Genomic DNA, 23302 nt, shown 5'->3' on the forward strand with positions numbered 1-23302 from the left:
TTCACGGTGAGATTCAATCCCTTCAATTCTATATTAATAGATGTATATCTATTCAATTTTAGACAACTATTTAGAACATAGCAAAAATGGTGTATGCTTACCATATATATAAGCAACCATATCAGTAACGAAGGTCATAAAGATGGTGAAATTTGTAGTACTTTAATGATCTAAAAAACATTCTTGCTATATTAAAAGGAAATAACAAAATAATGGTAAAAAGAATAAAATAAAGTTATGGAAAGATATACACAGGCAATTAATACATAAATTTTGTATAGAGGAGTTTACTTAAAATTCGACAAACTTTCTGAAAAAAGAAAATCCATAAACTTTATCTATAAGTCAGTAGTCAATTCCAAAATTCATAAATTGATTAAACGATTAACATTGCATCACTATTTTTATCTATTCTATCAAATAAATCTTTCCTCAAGTAGATGATGATCCCATCAATTTTCTTTCATAGTATCTCTCTTTCAAAATTTGAAAATTCAAATTCAATTTGTATACATTTAAAATAAGTCAATCTAATAATAATGTCGTAATATTAAACAACCAAACATGTAATTAAGATTAATTAGAAATGATACTAATTGTGTTGTCTTGATTTTTGTGTAATTAATCTAATTGTCTTTTATCACGTGAGTTTTCGTTTTAAATTAATAAAGATGAATACAGATCAAAATGTACTAAAGTAAAATAATATATATATATATTATTATTATTATTAGGACAGCATGCAAGAAAATTGGTTAGACTACATAATTTACCTATATGGTAATGGGTGGAGAAAAAGAGGAAATTTCTTGTGAATAGTGATTCCATGCACTTCACTCATATCCAACACTTCTCCCTTCATATCCTGAGGCAACTTCCAATCAAACCAATACAAAAGACTGGCCAACACACATTCCAAAGATGCAAGCCCAAATGCCAATCCAGGGCATTTCCTTCTTCCACTTCCAAATGGAATCAACTCAAAATCTAACCCTTTGAAATCAACTGATTTCTTTTCATTCATGAATCTCTCTGGGATGAACTCGTTTGGGCTTTCCCAGATTTCGGGGTCTCTTTGTATTGCCCAGACATTCACAAACACACTTGTTCCTGATTCCACATGGTACCCTTCGATGTCTACCATGTCTAATGTTTCTCTAGGCACAAGAAGAGGAACTGGTGGGTGGAGTCTCAGAGATTCTTTTATCACACATTTCATGTATTCCATTTTTCTAATGTCATTTGTTTCAATTTTTGCCTTGTTTTTTCCAACTATTGTTCTTATTTCTTCTTGGACTTTCTTCATGGTGTTTGGGCTTCTTATCAACTCTGCCATTGTCCATTCTAATGTTGTTGCTGTTGTGTCACTCCCACCTGCGAACATGTCCTACCATTGAAACATAAAAATGTATTCGATCAGAAAGTATTCGAGAAAGCTACTACAATGGTTGACAGTTTTACACATTTAAATATATATGTGACAATTTTTAAATATTAAATAAATGTGTGGGCGGCACAAATTAGATAGGTGCACAAAATCATAATATATAAATAATATCAATATATTAAAGATTAATAAAAATATTTTTAAATAAATAAAAACAAAGCACTTTTTTTATTTTATTTCCTCTGAACAACTAACAACTATTTTTTTCTCAAGATCTTTATGGAGTATACGATAGATTTTTAAATATATGTTTCATAATTATTAAATGATGCGTTATCATTGAATAATTTTTTATGTTTATATACATATGTCAGGGGCTAGAATAATAAAATAATACCTATATCTCCTATCCATGAGTAGGAACCTCATACTCCTTAATTGCTTTTTTTTTTTTTCTTTTTTTTTCTTTTTTACCATTAAGAGAAGAGAAATGCAAAAAAGGAAGGAAAAAAAATTAAGAGATGTTACAATGTTTATTAAATTTATGAGCTACTTCTAAATGAAATTCTATCTTTATCTAATTAATATTTATTCTAAAATTAAGGGTGAGGTGGAAAAATCATCTCCATTCTTTTTCAAGGGGAGAGTGGAGATAATGGATGCATTCTCCCCCTTATAAATAATATATTTTAAAACTAATCTAATTATTTATAAACAAAAATGGTAAGTATTCTAAAATTTAATAAATATCAATAAGTACAAAGTTTTTTCCAAAACAAAATATATATTAAAATTTTAGTATGGATAATAGATATCATACTTTCTTAATTTTTAAAAAATAATTTAACTTTAATTTTCAATAGAGATTTTTAGACTTAAAAAGTATTCAAACTAACTGTATACTGGAATATATAAAAAATAATGATAATAAAAATATGTTATTTAGAAAGCTATATCAAAACAATTACAAAGACACACCACCTATAAATTAGACACTCAATAATTATTAAGAACCATCTATGCATCTACGATAATTCATCTTTTTTAGTTCGATTAGTTCTCTAATCATGGTTTATCACACCGCAAATTCTTTTTTATTATTTTTTTATTGAAGTAGATTGTAAAAAGATATATAAATGCAGCGGATATATACCTATATATTAATAATTAAAAAGTAATAAATTCGAGAGAGAGAGAAACCTGTATTATGCCCTTGAGGTTATCCCTAGTGAAATGATAATCAAGCATGTCATCTTGGTTATTGAGTTGCAACATAATGTCCACAAAATCCATTTTATGATCATTAGCTTCGTCACTCCTCGACTTTGTGATATGCTCTTCAATCACCATATCATAGAATTCATCCATTTTCTTAGAAACTAATTTCATTTCCCCAACCACTCCTCTAATTACATCAACCCATCCAAAAGAAGGGAAGAAATCCCCCACACAAAACACTGACAATAGCTCAATGGTCCTTCTTGACACCTCTCCATATTTACTCTTCCCATTTTCATCTTCAAATTTCTTCCCCATAACACATCTTGACACTATATTGTTTGAGATTTGAGAGAACAATTGGCTAAGATTCAAACCCTCACCACCACCACCAACACTACAATTAGCTGCCTTATGAATTCTATTGATAAGAGTATCAATTTCTTCATCTCTAATATATTGAAATGACTCCACTCTTTTGAGGCTAAAGAGCTCGAGAACACACATTTTTTTGGCTTGTCTCCAATTCTCACCATATGGGGCAAAACCCACATCTTGGCAACCATAGAACAAGAGATTTGTGGCTCTAGTTTTGGGCCTATTGGAGAATATGAGGTCATGGGTCTTCATTACCTCTCTAGCCATTTTTGCTGAGGAAACAACTAGAGTTGGAGTTTGGCCTAGTTTTAAGAGCATGAGAGGACCATATTTTTGGGAAAGGGAAGCTAATGATTGGTGTGGTAAGGTTCCTAATTGGTGAAGGTTGCCAATGACGGGAAGTTTGGGAGGTGAAGGAGGGAAATTGGGGCTTTGTTTTTTGCTTGGCAATAACTTTAGCAAAAGGAGGATGAAGATGAAGAAAAGGCAAAAGGAAATATAGATGGGATTGGCTTGAAATGGTGGTTGAAATTGTAGCCAAAGTTGGAAATTTGAGGCTTGATTCATTTTTTTTTCTTTGTTATTCGATTCTTGCAGCTATGTCTTCCTTCTAAAGTATTTATAGTCAGTCGTTTGTGATTGTTTTTGAGAGGAGTGCTTGGAAAATAATTTAGGATATGTTTGAGAGTGATATCAATTTTGAAATGTTTACAAATTAGTTTTGTTATTTACAAAATTATTCTTTAATATATTTTTAAAAAGTCAATGTAATGTTTGGTTTTATACAGTTAAACATCATTTTCATATTATCAAAATTGATTTTGAATGATTAAACTTAATAGAAGAGAATTTAATCCTTTTGAATTCATTTCTAAACATTCGTTTAGAAGGGATTTTAGAAGGTTTTGAAATTATTTTTAAGAAAAACACAGTTCTATTCACTAGGTTGTGTGTTTAGTTTCTATTTCGTCCTTAGATTTCAAAATTTCTTTGGTCTTTAAATTTTGAGTTTGATTTTGACTTTAGTATTTATGTTTCAAAATATTACAAAATTTAACAATTAAGTATGAGTTTTGCTTCAATTTGGTAATTAGATTTCAAGATTTACATTTTCACCTCAATTTTCTCAAAATACTTCATTTCAGTTTCTTTGGCGTTAATATTAATTTATTCATTAAGTTATAATAAATATGATCTAAAATTTTAAAAATAATTTTAATAAGATGAAAAATGTGAAACTTAATTAATTAATATAATTATTTAATTCTTGTAAATAATATATAAACTTTTTTTTCTTTCATCTAAAACAAATAATTCAAACTTTTATCTCCATTAAATTTTCATTCTAAATCATACTACATTAAACAAATTCAAATACGATGTAATTAAGTTTTCGTCCCCATTAAACTTACATTCTAAATCATAATTAACTTAATAAACAAAGATATTCATAAATTATTTACAAATAAGATATACGACTATGAGAACATAGCACCAATATAGTTTTGCTTTGATTTTTATGTTTTTAAAATTTGATTTATAATTGCAACCTAACATCTTCTTGACGCTTGGTAAATTTATTCAAGTTCAAATCTATTCTTAATTGACAAATATCCGCGAATCACGGTTGATATGCCCATTTCTCAAGAATAAATGGGAAAATTGTAGCAAATACGTTTGTTTGTTTGTTTTGCGTGAGATAATAGAGAAATAAATGCACCTCAAGAATAAATAAATAAATAAAAATCTAGAAACGGCTAGATAAGAAAACGTCTCTTCCTTGATTTCGTTGTCACCACACAATATCGAGATATTTTATATGGCTGTCATAAACATCACCCTTTTCCTTCAAGTGTGATTGCAACACGTGAGGTTCAAAATATTTGGCGACGCACGTTACATTTTTGTCTACAAATCATGTGACTAAGCTGTGCTTGGAGTCTACCTATTTTAAATCACTAGTTTTTGCCATTTTATGTCAATTTTTTTAAATGTCTCCTAAATATGTCAAGTAGGTTCAAAAGCACTAAATAATTGATGGGTGCAAATAACTTAAATCCCCCTTCGGAGGATGATAGATGTATATAAATAGTAACAGTTATGATTTGAAAAAACTATAAGATGACTCGTCATTCGAAACACGGATGTTAAACAGAAAGCACGAACAAGCACTGTAATAATAAACAAAACTAACTGTAAGAAAGCAAGTATATGCACTAGAAGTTGAAAACCAGTTTGGTGAAATCCACCTACATCTAGAGGCAGTGTGCCCAGGAAAAATAATTCACTAATATTAAAGAGTCAAACAATTACAATGTAATACTTATCTGTAATTAAACGATTGCTACATTGACTCACGTAGAGCTCAACTCGCATATCAATTATGCTCCCCTAAATGTGAGACTTCCTCTGTATTGAACTCAGCTCTCCCTAATTAGTTAATATTAGTGTTGAATACTTCGACTTCTGACAGTGTGTGAGACTCATTTCTTCTTGTTATCTTTTGATAGCTCGATGAACTCCTTTCACTAACGAACCTTAGGTCCTCCCTAAGATAGAGAACACCTCAAGAATGAAGTCTTAGGCGCCCCTAAGACCGAGAATCCCTTCACAACAATAATACCTTAGGCTTCCCCTAAGACATAAATTATCTTCAAGGTATTGCGATTTTCAATCAATTCCATCACACAACGGAAAATGGCAAGTATAGATGAAAAACTTTGATGTTGTACAAATCGGTCACCAAGAAAAAAAAACACTTTCATACCATAAACAAATTCAACAACCCTAAAAGAACACCATTATCCTCCTTTTGAAATCGAGGCCAAGAAAGGAAACCTCCTCAATAAAAAATAAGCAACAACTCAAATAAGGAAAATATCAGGAAAAATAAATATGCATAAGGAAAGAAAATATATTGCAGGAAATAATATTGTCGATAGCCGATGTTAATACTACATTTGTGACAACAACACAAACCATCGGAAGCCACCTTAGAAAAATATAGAGCCAATCAACAAATTTCTAACAGGCTTCCCATTTAACTGATACTTCTAAAGGTAGAATTATCACACATCAATCAATCAATAAAATGAGAGTTGTATGAAATTAAGTCTAAACAACAATAGTGACAATAGAATAGGCAGAGGTCTTTACAACACAAATTAAGTCTTCTAGCCAACCAAAGTCCAAATATAAATAAACAAACAACAAAACTTCCAAAACTAGAACCATCAAAGCAAAAACCACCAAAACCAAAACCAAGTTGTGGTCCTCTATTGTCTCCCACTTTCTGGCTTAAAAGAAAAAAATCAATCCTTCCTTTGAGAAAATGAACCCTCACTAGATTGGGACAGAGTGGCCCGCATTAACTACAACACTTCATCAAATCTCAATCTTACGGTCCTAAATTTTTCGCATATTGGTATTGATATCTCGTGACTCATTTGATAGTAGGTGCAAAATGCAGCTTCCAAATGAGGATTCAATTAATGCTTGGCTAGAACCATCAAGATGAGGAGCTAAAGCTATGGTGTCAATGTTAGAGACGTAATGAATTTGCAAGAGCTTGGGATAAATAGAGGAGAGACTGTGAGGAGCACCAATGGATTCTAAAGAAATAAGTAAGTTAGGTTTTTTAGCCAATAATATGCCATAGATTAATCAAGGATACCAAAAATGTTGGGTTTTATGTCCTAAAAACTCGCAGTTTGTAAAATGATAAACATTTTCTATAATCAATATACCTGTTATTGATTTCATAAATTGTATGAAAGTATAAATCCAATAAACTAAAACCCATGACTATTTTATAAGTACTTGAACTTTATGTAGAGACATAAGAGTGGATCGAGTTCGAGTAAATAGTCAAAATGATCTATGGTACATGAATGAGATTAGGTACCTTGTTTTGGTAACACTATTGGATGCGGCCTACTTTGTAGTGGTTACAAATAGTTGTAAAGTGTTACATAATATGTGATCCTAATTCGTACATGTTATGACATGAGAAGTGGGGACGTCCTATACAATGAGTTTGCATAAGATCAGGACCAAGAAATAAGTCACTCTTACTTTTAACGTTGTTTACTGTTTAAGACTGACTACTTCACCTAGATGACTTAGATACTCAATCTTAATCTTGAGCTAACTATGAACTTCTGTTTATTGGGATTACTCTTAGATTTGCATAATTGAGGGTTGGATCAATAAAACTCCCATTTCAGGGGTAAGACCAGATAGATAGTTGGGGACATAGGGTGCAAGAGAAGTTCACGCCTACTTGATTTAGGGATAGGAGAAAGGTTATTCTCTTAAGTATTAAATCCAGGTCTTGAACAAGGGGCCCCACCCTCTCACTGGGTTGAGAGAGTTTGGTTTGGTGATTGGTTCACAAATCAGTTGTTCATTAGAGGATCAGTAGGGACTTGAGGAATAAGACGTAATCTCGGGGATAAAATAGATATTTGACCCAGCCGTTATTACGAAAAACCTGTGAATGGTTGACTTGTTATGGTTAAATCATGTATACATAATATGTCACATCCCGTCCCAGACCACCCTCTTACCCTAGAGAAGGGCGTGACTGCAGTAGTTATCAACCCTTTGGCTGACACTTACTGCCTAATAACTCTTGCGGAATAACTCTGATACCAAAATATAACTTATATATAGAGGAATGTCTTTAAGCCAAAAATTTATTAATTTAGAAACATAACTTATTTAGAGTCATTACAACATTAGATTTACATGTCCCAAAACCTAAAAACTCTAGTCTCTATATGAACAACAGTAACATGTATATAATATTAACAGTAACCACCTAAACAAACGGATTACAAATATCTTTATCCTCTAGTGGCAGAGTAGATGTAGAGCTATCTTCAACATTTGAAAACGGGGTGAGCTTGCGCTCAGTGAGTGACTTAATAAAGATAATTGATTCTCATGCAAAATCTCAATAAAGAGTTTAACTAAAATATAAGCTTCTACAGTACTTGTACTACAGTATAAACATTTTCCAAGCATGAAACATATAAAGCTATTTTAATCATAAAACAGTAAAACTGTTTCTCAGTCGAGAACAATCCCATGGTGGGTAAAAACAATCCCAACACCAACTGCTAGTCAAGAGAGAACCCTTTTGCTCAATCTCTGACTCTAACTACCTACGTACATGTGGTCATACTAAGTACTGTCATACTTTAGGTACTTTTGTACAGATACCTTCTCAAACGTCCTTCAGTATCTGGTTGGTTTAGTACCTTCTCAAACATCCTTCAGTATCTGGTTGGTTGGTTTGGTACCTTCTCAAACAGCCTGACCCTTCTGTCTTCTTCTCAGTTTTCAGCCTGATCCCTTCGAGATTTTCCTCCGACAACCCTACCCTGAAAACGAGACTGTTAGAGCTTTCAGATGGCTTTGAAATCACTCCAAAGACATGAGTAAATTGGGAGAACTCCTCGTCCCAAGTTGATGCTGCTTTCCAAAGTTTCACTGTCCAATGCATCCTCTTTTAAATTCTATGACCAATGCATGGATTTTGGCTTCAACTCAAGGCTTGCTCAACTCTCCCACTCTTTTTACTGTATTTTTGAATTGTGATCTAAAATGAAGTCTTTTGGCCCTATTTATAGGCGTCCAAACCTTCTCCAAAGTTGACACCACCTACTTGGCTGCATGGCCAAGTGTTTCTCCCACACACTACCAACACATCATTTTGATCAGTGCAACCTAAATGTCTTCCTCCTGTGTAGCCAACGTATGAGTTTCCAATCTGATGCCACTACCTCAAATTCTTAAGGCTTAAGGCTTTCCTCCCAAGAAGACACATGGTTTGATGACGTTTTTTTAGTTGATCTCATCCTTTATATGCGTCCAACTCTTGAATGTTTAGCGCATAGTTCATACTCAATGCATAGCCTATAATCAACGCATAGCAAGCCAATTCACTACCATTGCAATCCAACTTAGCCATTGCAAGAGCTAGCCATCACCAACGTATAGGGTGACTGCCTATCCTCGATGCATGGCTCACTAGGTAGCATCACACGGTTTGCTTGGCATGGGCGCATAGTGTTGGCCACCGACGCATGGGCGTGCTGCATAGGCTGGCCGCTCGACGCATGGGTGTGCTGCATAGGCTGGCCATCACTCGCTTGCTCGATCGCATGGGCGTGCTTGGCCGCATGGCAGGGGTGTTCGACAGGGTGCTCGCTTTATAAACATTGACGTATGGGCATGGCCGCTCGGCAAGCTTGGCAGTGCTCGATGCATGCTTGGGCAGTTTGGCCGAGGTTGCTCGACGCATGCCACCTTCTAGCCCTCGCGCCATCCCAATGCCTCACTTCCATTTTCCTCCCTTCACCAATGCATCCAACGCATCCATCATCCAACGCATTGGTCCCTTCAAACGCATCCCACACAAAATTCTATACTTAGCCAAATTTTTCCAAATTTTCCCCAAAAGTTAAACTTCCAAATTTCCTCTTTTCTTCAAATCTCCACTCTTTTCTCTATCATTCCACACTAGCTTCCACAACAACCTACACATCACACTGATCTCAGTAGGGAATCTACTCAAGTAGAGAAATTAGGATTCAGGGTTCACATTTACCTCCCCCTTATAAAAATTTTGTCCTCGAATTTTCGCTACAAGTCTGTCAATTAAACAAATATGGATACTTGTTTCTGATTTGCTCTTCGACTTCCCACATTGCTTCTTCCGTGCTATGGTTTCGCCATAGTACCTTTACCAATGGGATTGTCTTATTCCTTAAAACCTGTTCTTTTCTGTTAAGAATCTTCACTGGTTCCTCTTCATAAGACAAATTCTCTTTCAACTGTACCGGTTGCTCAGGCAACACATGGGTAGGATTTGGCACATACATTCTAAGCATTGTCACATGAAAAACATCATGAATACGAGATAACTCTGAAGGTAAATCCAATCGATATGTCATTGGGTCAACTCTTTATATTATCTCGTAAGGTCCAATATATCTTGGGCTTAATTTCCCTTTCCTACCGAACCTGAGTATTCCTTTCTATGGAGATAACTTCAAAAATACTTTATCACCAACTTCAAACTCCAAATCTCTTTTTCGCTTATCGGCATAACTTTTTTGCCCATCTCATGCCGTCTTAAGATTATCTCTTATAATCTTAACGTTATCTGATGTCTGTTGTACAAGTTCTGGACCTAGTAATTTCCTTTCACCGACTTCATTCCAACATATCGAAGTTCTACATAGCTTTCCGTATAGTGCCTCATACGGTGCCATTCTAATACTCGAATGGTAACTATTGTTATACGAAAATTCGATTAACGACAGATGCATATCCCAACCCTTAAATTACAATATACATGCTCTCAGCATGTCCTCTAATATCTGGATGGTTAGTTCAGACTGACCATCTTTCTGTGGATGAAAAGCAGTACTAAAATATAACTTGGTTCCCATAGCTTTCTACAAACTAGGCCAAAAATTTGATGTAAATCTGGAGTCTCGATCTGATACAATTGAAAATGGAGTCCTAAACTAACTCACAACTCAATCAACATACAGCTTAGCTAATTGGTCTAGGGTATAAGTAACTTTAATAGGTAAAAACTTAGTTGTTTTTGTCAATCTATCCACAATTACCCATATACCATCATAGCTCACTGATGTTTTAGGTAATCCAAACAGGAAATCCATCGTAATATGCTCTCATTTCCACTCTGGTACTGGGAGTGGATTAAGTAATCCTACTAGCCTCTGTTTATCTGGTTTAACTTGTTGACATATTAGACACTTGTCAACATACTCCGCTATTTCTCTTTTCATACCAGGCCACTAGTACGATCTCTTTAATGTTTTGTACATCTTCGTACTGCCCGGATGCATAGCATAGGCCGAACTATGTGCTTCTTCTAGAATAGTTTAAGTGATAAGTCCTTAGGTACGCATATCCTACCTTCTTTCAATAACACTTTGTCAACTCTTAATTGGTAGTCCATCCTCAATCCTTTATCCACTTCTGAAGATCGGAATCCTTTAATTGTTCACGTAGAATATCTTCTATGAGCATAGGACGCACCTGAAATAAAGCTAGTAACCTTCCTTTTTGACTGATTGATAATGCTGCCCTAGCATTATACAACTCATGAATCAGTGTACCCTTCACTGAATTGATACTAGCTCTAGCTGATCTAGTTTTTCGACTTAGAGCGTCAACTACCACATTTGCTTTACCTGGGTGATAGTCAAGGGTACAGTCATAATCCTTGATCAACTCGAGCTATCTTTTTTGTCTCAAGTTTAGTTCCTTCTGATCAAAGATGTGCTTTAGACTTTTATGATCCGTAAATATGTGATACCGCTCACCAAACAGATAATGTCTCCACAACTTTAAAACTAACACAACTACCGCTAACTACAAATCATGTGTAGGGTAGTTACATTCATGCTTCTTTAACTGTCGAGAAGCATAAGCTACTACCTTTCCCTTCTGCATCAGCACAGATCCTAACCCTTGTCGGGATACATCACAATAAACCTCAAACTCCTTACCTGATGTAGGTAGAGTTAATACTAGTGCTAACACTAACCTCTGTTTCAGTACTTGAAAACTATGCTCACATTCTTGTGACCACTCAAACTTCGCATCTTTTCTGGTCAGGTTTGTCAATGGTAGAGCTATCTTAGAAAACCCTCCATGAATCTCCTATAATAACCTGCTAAGCCCAAAAAATTGCATACTTCGGTTATATTCAGGGGTCGTTCCCAGTCGACTATTGCTTCTATCTTTTAGGAATCAACGCTAACTCCATCAGTTGAAACTATATGCCCAAGGAATACGACTTGATTTAACCAAAAATCACACTTACTAAATTTGGCATATAACTGTTTTTCCCTTAGAATCTCTAACACCATCCTCAGATGTTATTTGTGCTTCTTTGCACTACTAGAATACACTAGTATATCATCTATGAAAACTATCACAAACTAATCCAAATAATGATGAAATATCCTATTCATCAAGTACATAAATACCGCAGGAGTATTTGTCAATCCAAACGGCATTACTAGGAACTCATAATGTCCCTACCTAGTTCTGAATGCAGTCTTTGGAACATCAGTGTCTTTCACCTTCAACTGGTGATAACCCAATCTCAAATCTATCTTAGAGAACACCGTGGCTCCCTTTAACTGATCAAAGAGATCATCTATACGAGTTAATGGGTACTTATTCTTAATGGTCACCTTATTCAACTGTCTATATTCTATGCATAATCTAAGAGTACCGTATTTCTTCTTAACAAACAAGACTGGCGCTCCTCAAGGCGACACACTGGGTCTAATGTACCCTTTATCCACAAGTTCCTGTAACTAAACTTTTAACTCCTTCAATTCCGTTGGTGCCATCCTATATGGTGCCTGGGATATAGGTGCTATACCCAGAACTAACTCAATAGTCAATTTTATTTCTCTGTCAGGTGGTAAGCCTGGTAACTCTTCAGGGAATACATCTAAGAATTCTTATACTACAGGTACATCCTCAGGTTTCATTTTTTTATCTTGTGAAACTGCTAGATAGGCTAAATAGGCTTCACATCCTTTACTTAACAGCTTCCTAGCCTTCACTGTTGATATTAAACTTCCTGGAAGTATTCTTTTACTTCCCACTAGGATTATTTCTTTTTAACCTAGTTTCCTAAACACTATTTCTCTTTTAAAACAATCCATAGTTGCATAGTGTTTACTTAGAAAATCCATACCTAAGATAACATCAAACTCTAGTAATTCTAATGGAATCAAGTCAACCCAAAAACTCTGATTTCCAAGAATTACTTCACAATTCCTGTAATACTCATGTACAACTAGAGTATCTTTTACAGGCGTAGAGATAAACAAATCCTCATTCATACACTCAGGCACTCTATCTATATGTAATGCACATATGCTAGATATGAATGAGTGCGTAGCACCAGGATCAAATAATGCATAAGCGTATTGATTACATAAAGTTATCATACCAGTTACGACATCTGGAGCCTCTTCCGCTTCTTGGTGTGTCATAACGTATACTCTACCCTGTTGCTGCTGCTGTTGCTATTGCTGTTGGGGTCATTCAGCTACCTCTTTTTACTTAGCTACACCGGATCCCTCACCTCTAGTTTCGATCGCTCTAGATTGGTTTACAATCTGTGTAACCTCTCTTTGCTCACTCTGTGCTCCATGACCTAGTTGAGGACAATCTCTCTTGAAATGCCCAGCTTGTCCGCACTGGAAGCACACGTTCCTATTGCCATAACATACTTCTGTATGAGGTCTTCCATAGTTTACACAAAGTGGTTTCCTCCCTGTACTAGCTACTGACTCACTAGCACGATCCGATACTGATTTACCACTCGGTCAAGCTATAGGTCTTAACCTTTTTCGCCCTGAACTTTGTTGGCTCGTGCCCCCAAAACTCCTTATACTTGACTGTCTAGAGAATGGGGGTCTAAGTCTCTTACTTCTTGTTTCTTAAGGCATCCTAAACTGTCTTTTACCTGGCTGGAGTACATCTTCCCTCACTACACTCTACTTTACTCTGATAGCAGTCTCAACTAACTGAGTGAAATTCACCCAATTGGATGTAGAGGTAACAGGTGTACGTATTTTTTTTCTTAGGCCATTCTCAAATCTTCTACACCTCTTCTTTTCCTCTGCGATGATCGGAAGGGCATACCGAGATAACTCAATAAATCTTTGCTCATACTCAGCAACTGTCATCATTCCCTAAGTTAGCCTAAGGAATTCCTCCCTCTTCGCTTCTTTAAAAGAACTAGGGTAGTATTTATCCTCAAATACTTGTCTGAACACAGACCAAGTCATAGTTTCTGAACTATTCCTTCTAGCCTCTATCACTTTCTAACACTTCTCAGCCTCTTTCTGCAGCAAGAATGCCACTAACTCGACCTTACGGTCCCTAGGGCATTGCATAACCTTAAAACATTTCTCAATCAAATCCAACCAGATCTCAGCATCTACTGAATCTGTGGCTTCATCGAACGTCGTGGCTTCTAAAGCTTTCAACCTCTCGATGTCGAATTTCTTTTGGATCATTCTGAATTGATCCTACACTCGCCGCCAATCTTTAAGTGATTCTATCGAATACTCGATCCTCCATCTGGGGCTCTACATCTACCCTTGGTGTACTCGACTCGTTTGCAGAAGTTGCTTCCTGCTCTACTAAGTCTCTAACTCTTTTCCCTTTCGGATCTGGGTCCCGTCTAACTTTAGAACCTCCACTGGTAGGGTCAACATTCCTCTCCTCAGTCTGCTTGCTCCGCTTGCCACTTCTCCTCAGCTTTTTTGCCTAATCATTAGGTACACGTGTTAGGGACTTATCTATGGGACTTAATCTAATGCATGAACTCTCTCTTTCACCCAATACCTTATGCTCTTAATACTAAGCTAGCTCAAACCTTTCCTAAGTTTAAGTATACCTTTGCTCTGATACTAAGCTGTCACACCCCACTCCAGACCACCCTCTTAGCCTAAAGAAGGGCGTGACTGTAACAGTTATCAACCCTTTGGCTGAAACTTACTGCCTAATAACTCTTGCGAAATAACTTTGATACCAAAATATAACTTATATATAGCGGAATGTCTTTAGGCCAAAAATTTATTAATTTAGAAACATAACATATTTAGAGTCATTACAACACTAGATTTACAAGTCCCAAAACCTAAAAACTTTAGTCTCTATATGAACAACAGTAACATGTGTACAATATTAACAGTAACCACCTAAACAGACGGGTTACAAATCTCTTTATCCTTTAGTGGCAGAGTAGATGCAAAGCTATCTTCAGAGGATTTGACCGCTACCTAGGGGAGGGAAAAAAATTTGAAAACGGGGTGAGCTTACGCCCAGTGAGTGACTTAAGAAAGATAATTGATTCTCATGCAAAATCTCAATAAAGAGTTTAACTGAAATATAAGCTTCTACAGTACTTGTACTGCAGTATAAACATTTTCCAAGCATGAAACATATAAAGGTATTTTAATCATAAAACAGTAAAACTATTTCTCAGTCGAGAACAATCCCATGGTGGGTAAAAACAATCCCAACACCAACTACTAGTCAAGAGAGAACCCTTTTTCTCAATCTCTGACTCTAACTACCTACTGTCATACCTTAGGTACTTCTGTATAGATACCTTCTCAAACATCCTTCAGTATCTGGTTGGTTTGGTACCTTCTCAAACGTCCTTCAGTACCAATAGATATCTTCTCAAAGTTCTTCAGTATGTAGTTGAGCGGATACCTTCTCAAACGTCCTTCGGTATCGCGTTTTAAGTAAAACTGGTCATAAATGACTTCCTCTCTTTAAAGCATGTAGAGTATAACACATTTAAAAACATGGCTTTAAAGGTACTAACGCATGCTGAGTATATTTAACACATATAAATCTCTTTTCAACAATTTCTCACACATGCATGTGTTTAAAACATAACTCTTGGTTTGCTTGGAAATTACTTTGTAAAACTAGCTGGCATGAGAATAATCTTCTTTAAAACATGCTTTCTATAACACGTTGTAATCAAACATTTTAAGCAAATGTTTTAGTCAAAACGTTTTAGCCACTCACCTTGATTGCTTAGGAGCTTTTCACTCTAGTAGCTCCCTTTTCTACCTCGGGCTCCCTTTTCACCCCTATAATTCAGATTCAACATACAGCTCAAATTACTCATATTTCTAAATCTTATTTTGAGATACTTTCTTCTATAAAAATATTCTAAAATGTCTCAGGAAGCTTATCCTAAAATATGAGCTCAGAACCTCTCTTGGTTTGACCGAAATCACAAAATCTTCAAGACTGGCTCAAACTGATCTGACAGCCTGACCCTTCTGCATTTTTCTCAGTTTCCAGCCCGATCCCTTCGCGATTTTCCTCCGGCAGCCCTACCCTCAAAACTAGACTCTCAGAGCTTTCAGATGGCTTTAGAATCACTCCAAACACACGAGTAAATTGGGAGAACTCCTCATCTCTAATTGATGTTGATTTCCAGACTTTCACTGTCCAATGCGTCCTCTTTGAAATTCTATGACCAACTCATGGATTTTGGCTTCAATATAAGGCTTGCTCAACTCTCCCACTCTTTTTACTGTATTTTTGAATTGTGATCTAAAAATGAAGTCTTTTGGCCCTATTTATAAGCGTCCAAACCTTCTCCAAAATTGACACCACGTGCTTGGCTGCATGGCCAAGTGTTTCTCCCACACACTACCAACACATCATTTTGATTAGCGCAACCTAAGTGTCTTCCTCCTGTGTAGCCAATGCATGAGCTTCCAATCTGATGCCACCACCTCAAGTTCTTAAGGTTTAAGGCTTTCCTCCCAAAAAGACACATGGTTTGATGATGTTTTTTAGGTGATCTCATCCTTTATATGCGTCCAATTCTTGGATGTTCAACGCATAGTCCATACTTAATACATAGCCTATAATCAACGCATAGCAAGCCAATTCACTACCATCGCAATCCAACTTAGCCATCGCAAGAGCTAGCCATCACCAACGTATAGGGTGACTGCCCATTCTCGACGCATGGCTCACTAGTGATCCACGGTGTTGGCATAGGCGCATGGTGCTGGCCACGACGCATGGGCATCTGCATAGGCTGGTACCCGCTCGACGCCATGGGTGTCTGCATTAGGCTAGCCATTGCTCGCATTGCTCGGAGCCGCTATGGGCAGGGAGTGTTCGACAGGAGCTCACTTATAGCGCATCGACGCAATGGTTCAATGGCCTCTGCAGGCTCGGAGTGCTCGAACGCATGGGCTCGGTAACATCGACGCATCCTGTTGCAGTTGGCCGAGCTGCTTGATGCATGGCTGGGCATTTGGCCAAGGCTGCTCGATGCATGACTGGGCATTTGGTCGAGGTTGCTCGACGCATGGCTGGGCATTTGGCTGAGGTTGCTCGACGCATGCCACCCTCCAGCCCTCGTGCCATCCCAATGCTCACTTCCATTTTCCTTCCTTCACCAACGCATCCAACACATCCATCATCTAATGCATCCAACGCATCCATCATCCAACGCATTGGTCCTTTCCAATGCATCCCACACAAAATTCTATACTTAGCCAAATTTTTCCAAATTTCCCCCAAGAGTTAAAATTCCAAATTTCCTCTTTTCTTCAAATCTCCACTCTTTTCTCTATCATTCCACACTAGCTTCCACAACAACCTACTCATCACACTGATCTCAGTAGGGAATCTACTCAAGTAGAGAAATTAGGATTCGAGGTTCACATAATATATCTACAGTGAAGGGAGTGCATTTATGGGCTTTAGTGGAATGACCCATTAGTTAACGAATGAGGATTAATTTGGTCTAATGAGTTTAGCCGATTGATCTCGGATCGTTGGAGCCTATGATCTGTAGGTCCACGAGGTCCCCTTACTAGCTCGTAATGGACTAGCTCTAGAATAGCGTGATAAGTTAATTTTAAACGTTCAAATTAGAATTAAGGGAATCAGTAATTGTATGAGATATAATTACATGTTTAATTTTAGAATTAAACGAAATAGGAGAATTTATATATTTAAATATGATTTAAATATATAAAGATGGATATGTATTATAATTAATTTAATATTTGATATTAAATTAATTAAGTTTTATTTAATAATTAATTTATCAAATTAATTAAATTTTCATTTTTAAAATAAAATAGATTTATAAAATCAAAATTTTATTTTTAGATAAAATTGAAAAATTGGAAAACTAAAACACAAAATGGAAAAATGGCCTTGTCTTCTCCAAGCATGAGCTGCAACTTATGTAGCTCTTTTCTTTGCATGTTGATCTGCAATATAATGAAGAGATTGGAGTGAAAATTGGCCATGCAATCAAAAGAAATTTGAGAGAAAAACTAGTTTGAAAAAAGGTTCTTCAACAAAGTTTCTGCAGTGAGCTTTTCTCCTTCATCCTTTGATTCAAGCTTGTTTTGAGTCCCACAACTCAATCTAGAGAACCAAGAGAATAGTGGGGAAGATCTTAAGGTGGTCTACAATAAGATATAGAGAAGATTGTAGCTGGAGAAGGAGCTTTGAAGAAGTTCTACAAGAGGTATGTCTTGAAACTCATTTTTCTACAGAAGCAAGCTTTATATTATGCCAAAATTAGTGAATTTGAATGCTTAGATGATCTTGTGCTTCCGCTACTGTTGATACAATCCTACAATTTGTATCAGAGCATCAAATAAGCATTCAATTCGGTTTAATTTTGGTTTGGTGGGTGTTTTATATGAGAAATATGAAACTGGTGCACTGATATGGTTTTCTGAGATTTGACTGTTTAATTCTCTTTAATTTCTCATTTAAATTTGTAATTGGCTCTTGCTTGATGAGCTTTAATGTGTTCCCCAAGAGTCTGTAATTTATTTGGAGTCATTAGAGTTAAAATTAAGCTATAAATCGATGAAACAAGAAAAGAGGCCAAGTTGTAGTTCTAGAAAATCAACCTCTGTTCTTATCGTCGTTATGGTTCCAGTTGCTAAACGATCGTCTAGCTTCAAACGCTACACGATGTGAAGAAAAGCTAGACGATTGTATCGCAATGGGCACTGGTCGTTGTCATGTTGAACGCTAGACGATTGTGTACCTACGGGAGCTAAACGATGCGTTCAATTTACTATATGATAGCATTAAGCGATCGTTTAGCTTTGGCATGGGAACTAAACGATATGTTGAATTTACTATACGATGGTACTATACAATCATTTAGCAACTATGTGCTCTAAGCGATGTGATGAAGTACTAGGCAATAACGCTGAGCGATTGTTTAGATATGGAGCTAAGCGATCGTATAGATGAAGTGCTAAGCGATGCGTTGAAGTTTCTATACGATTGAACTAAACAAATCGCTTACCTACGATGCTGAACAACGCGATGATGTTCTATACAATAAAGCTAAGCGATCGTTTAGCTATGGCGGATACTAAAACGATGACATGCAGTGCTAGACGATGGTGTTAAGTGATCGTTTGGTTATATACGATAGAACTAAGTGATAGTGATGAAGAGCTATACAATAGCCTTGAGCGATCACTTACTTCAATCGTTTATCTTTGATCGAGAGCTAAACGATGCATCGAGTTGCTATGCAATAGCACTACGCGATCGTTTACCTCTATGTAGGAGCTAGGCAATGTGACGAGTTGCTATGCGATAGCACTACGAGATTGCATACCTTTGCACGGCAACTGGGCAATGCGTTGAATGCTATGCGATGAAATTAGACGATCATTTACCTTTTCGCGCACTAAACAATCAAGCATTTATTAAACGATCTGGCAAAAATGTTAGGCGATGGTCGTCATTATTAAACAATGAAACTTAGCGAGATGTTGAACATGTGTAAGGGCTACCGGTTCGACCGGTTCTCTTGTGGTCTGGTTTGGTTCTACTTCAAATGGTTCTTGGCTGGTCCTGTTCAGACGGTTCGGGTCCAGTTCAAGCTACTTGAGTTCTTTTTTGAGCGGTTCGGAAGCTGTTTTGTAATAGTTAGGCTTCTATTTGCTTGTTTTTGCCAAAACTAAAACCATGTCAGTCGTGTTTAATTATTTATGCATTTCATATATGTTATAATTAAATAAATCTTATATGTGCATATAGTATGCCATTTAGATTTAAAATCCTACCATAGGAAGCCTGTAACATGCATTGAAAGTATGTTATAATTGTTATAATATATAGTATGCATGTTAGGGTTTCTCATATTTAATATAAATGTTATACTAAATGTTGAATGCCTCATGTATGTTGTGGATGTTTAGCATGTCTCAAGTTTTATAAGTTGTTATAAAATTGGGTTAGACATTTAAAATCCATAAACAACAACTGCATGCTCACATAGGTTGACCATCTGTTTTAATTGTTAAAACTTATAAGACTAAGGTTACAAACCCAATCGGTATATAATCCTGTCTAAGACTATGGGTTCTTAAGTTGATGGTTTACGGAACACCTCCTACCTGGGGATTATGGCCGAATTATTGAGCGTTGGTAACCGATTTTATGAGCATACGTGAGTGATGTGAGGTAATAAAATGGTTTATCACCTAGACATCATAGGTTAAAATCCAATTATAAGAGTTATACTTGGATAAACCACATAACTTAGGGTTGTTTTATTAGCCGAAAAGAACCTAAGTATAAATATACACAAATAGAACACTTCAATGGCAGTTTAATAACTTCTATATGACAGAGTTATTAGAAAACTTCAGTGGGAGATTAATAACATATATGATACGTTATTTTTAGCTCTCACATCTCTAAGAGTTCACAATTAAGATTTAAGCGGTACTTCATGTCACCCTAGAAGTGACCTCCCTACGGAGAGTATTTTTTTAGTTTAAATCTAGATTTTGGTGAATAAGAGGAAGTTGTTCAAACATAAGTCTATTATACGATAAAAAGATTTCAACTGCCACGTCTCCACATAGTTTACACCGTGAGATTCATATGACGCTTTGTGTCACCCTGGAAGTGGCCTCCCAATGGAGAGTGCTTTGTATGAGTCAATATCAAGGTAAATGGAGGAAGTAGTTCATAGTAAGTGGGTGAAGAATATGAGTCAATATATCCTACGGTCTCCTCCATTAGTTTGAACCGTGAGATTCCTATGTTTCGCATGCTGGTTAGCTTTAATGGCCCTTTGCTAGTCGTTTAGTGATGGCTATCCCCATGAAGGGTTGTCACATAGGATTTGGAACAACCCAGGCTTCAATAAAATGAATAGGGTCTTATAGTTCCATCTTGGATGTTGTCTTCTATTTCGGAGGCAAGTTCATACCGTCCTATAGGATCTGAAAATGGCAGGTCACAATTATAAGAATTACTAAGTTGTAGTAAAGATCTTGACCGAAAACGATAACTAAACGACTATAGAAATAAGAGTTATTCAGGAGACAATAGGAATAAGAGTTATTCCGGGGATAATGTTTGGTCAAAATTGTTTGTTTTAGTGAAGGAGTATCTGACTGTCGAATTTGATTTTGGATTTAGTTACAATTTGCTAATTAGAATTTGTCTGAATTTTATCAGCATGTCGAATTCTATAATACTCGCTTCTGATGTACATAACAGTAAAATCAAATCAACAAACAAATTACTAGTAGTTGATTATACCAAAAGAGTTTTAACAGAGGATTGTCTTCTATCTCCCAACTCATCTAAAATTATGAATTATGTAGATGAGGATACTGAATTCGAATAACAAGATAAATATGATTTACTTGTTATCGAAGCATGTTTAGTAGAAAATGATAAAATCTGGATAATTGATTCAGGTGCCACTAATCATGTATGTACTATCTCACAGGAGACAAGTTCTTGGATACAGTTGACAGAAGGTGAAACAATCTTTAAAGTAGGGACCAGGGAGATTGTTTCGGCCAAAACAGTGGAAGATATGAAGTTATTTATAGGAGATAAGTACATTTATTTGAAAAATGTATATTATATTACTTCTAAAAAAAGGAATCTAATATCTTTCTTCTGTTTGCTAGAACAAAATTATAAAGTTTATTTTGAAAATGGTAAAGTGTTCATCAATATGGGAAATAAATAGATTTGGTCTGTAAAATTAGAAAATAATTTGTACATGTTAAAACAATTGAGGTCAAAGCTGTTTTGAACATAGAGATGTTTAAAACTGCTGGGACTCATAAGAAAAGGAAGATTTCTCCAAATGCCTATCATTGGTACTTGAGACTGGGTCACATAAATCTCAATAGGATTGAGAGATTGGTTAAGAACGGTCTTTTAAACAAGTTGGAAGACAGTTCATTACCACCACATGAGTCCTGTCTTTAGGGTAAAATGACAAAAAGATCTTTTTCTGGAAAAGGTCTTAGAGCCAAAGAACCCCTAGAACTGATTCACGTAGATCTTTGTGGGCCTTTAAATGTTAGAACAAGAGGAGGGTATGAATATTTCATCAATTTTATAGATGATTATTCCAAGTATGAGCATATTTACCTAATGCGCCAAAAGTCTGAAACTTTTGAAACGTTTAAAGAGTATAAGGCTGGGGTTAAAAACCAATTAGGTAAAAAGATTAAAACACTTTGATCGGATCAAGGTTGAGTATTTGGACATAGAATTCCAGAACTATTTGATAGAACATGAAATTCAGTCTCAACTCATAGCCCCTGGCATACCTCAGCAGAATAGTGTGGCAGAAAGGAGAAACCTTGTTGGACATGGTTCGTTCTATGATGAGTTATGCTTAGTTATCAAATTCTTTTTGGGGACACGCAGTTGAGACTGCAGTATATATTTTGAACATAGTTCCCTTGAAAAGCGTTTCTGAAATGCCTTATGAGCTCTGGATGGGACATAAAGGAAATTTATGTCACTTCAGGATTTGGGGTTGTCCAGCAAATGTTTTGGTGCAAAATCCTAAAAAGTTGGAACACCGTTCAAAAGTATGTCAATTTGTAGGCTACCCAAAAGAAACAAAAGGTGGTTTCTTTTATGATCCTCAGGAAGATAAAATGTTTGTATCGAAAAATGCAACCTTCCTAGAGGAAGATTATATAAAAAACCATCAACCTCGCAGTAAGCTAGTAATAGAAGAAATGTCCAAAGAAACGACAAATGTATCAACAAGAGTTGTTGATCGAACAGGTCCTTCAACAAGAGTTGTTGATAGAGCAGGTCCGTCAACAAGAGTTGTTGATGAAACTGATACTTCACATCTTTCTCAAGAGTTGAGAATGCCTCGTCATAGTGGGAGGGTTGTGCAACAACTTGATCGGTACATGGGTTTAACTAAAACTCAAGTCATCATGATGATGGTTTAGAGGATCCATTGTCTTTTAATTAAGCAATGAACGATGTGGAAAAAGACCAATTGATTAAAGTCATGAACCTTGAAATGGAATCTATGTATTTCAATTCTGTCTAGGATCTTGTAGATCAACTGGAAGGGGTAAAACCCATCTGCTGCAAATGGATCTACAAGAGAAAACGAGACCAAGCTGGTAAGGTACAAACCTACAAAGCTAGACTAGTGGCAAAAGGATTTACCCAAAGAGAGGAGTTAGATTTTGAAGAAACCTTCTCTCTAGTTGCCATGATAAAGTCTATTAGAATACTCTTGTCCATAGCTAAATTTTATAATTATGAAATATGGCAAATGGATGTCAAGACAACTTTTCTGAATGGCTATCTTGAAGAGAGTATCTATATGTCTCAACCAGAAGGGTTTATACAGTAGGGTCAAGAGCAAAAAGTTTGCAAGCTTAATCGATCCATTTATGG

The 23302-nt window shown here is 36.0% G+C and overlaps 1 protein-coding gene across 1 annotated transcript; it reads right to left on the reverse strand.

Annotated features, from left to right (window-relative positions):
* Positions 1–688: 688 nt before the first annotated feature.
* On the reverse strand, positions 689–3592 carry LOC120083876 (cytochrome P450 71A1-like). Its single transcript, XM_039039780.1, has 2 exons — positions 2588–3592; positions 689–1387 (listed from the first exon to the last, which is right to left on the reverse strand). Exons 1-2 carry the CDS (start codon positions 3548–3550, stop codon positions 770–772), a joined length of 1581 nt encoding a protein of 526 aa, XP_038895708.1. The 5' UTR covers positions 3551–3592; the 3' UTR covers positions 689–769.
* Positions 3593–23302: the final 19710 nt, after the last annotated feature.

The sequence above is a fragment of the Benincasa hispida genome, chromosome 8, assembly GCF_009727055.1.
Source record: "Benincasa hispida cultivar B227 chromosome 8, ASM972705v1, whole genome shotgun sequence".
Classification (NCBI taxonomy): Eukaryota; Viridiplantae; Streptophyta; class Magnoliopsida; order Cucurbitales; family Cucurbitaceae; genus Benincasa; species Benincasa hispida.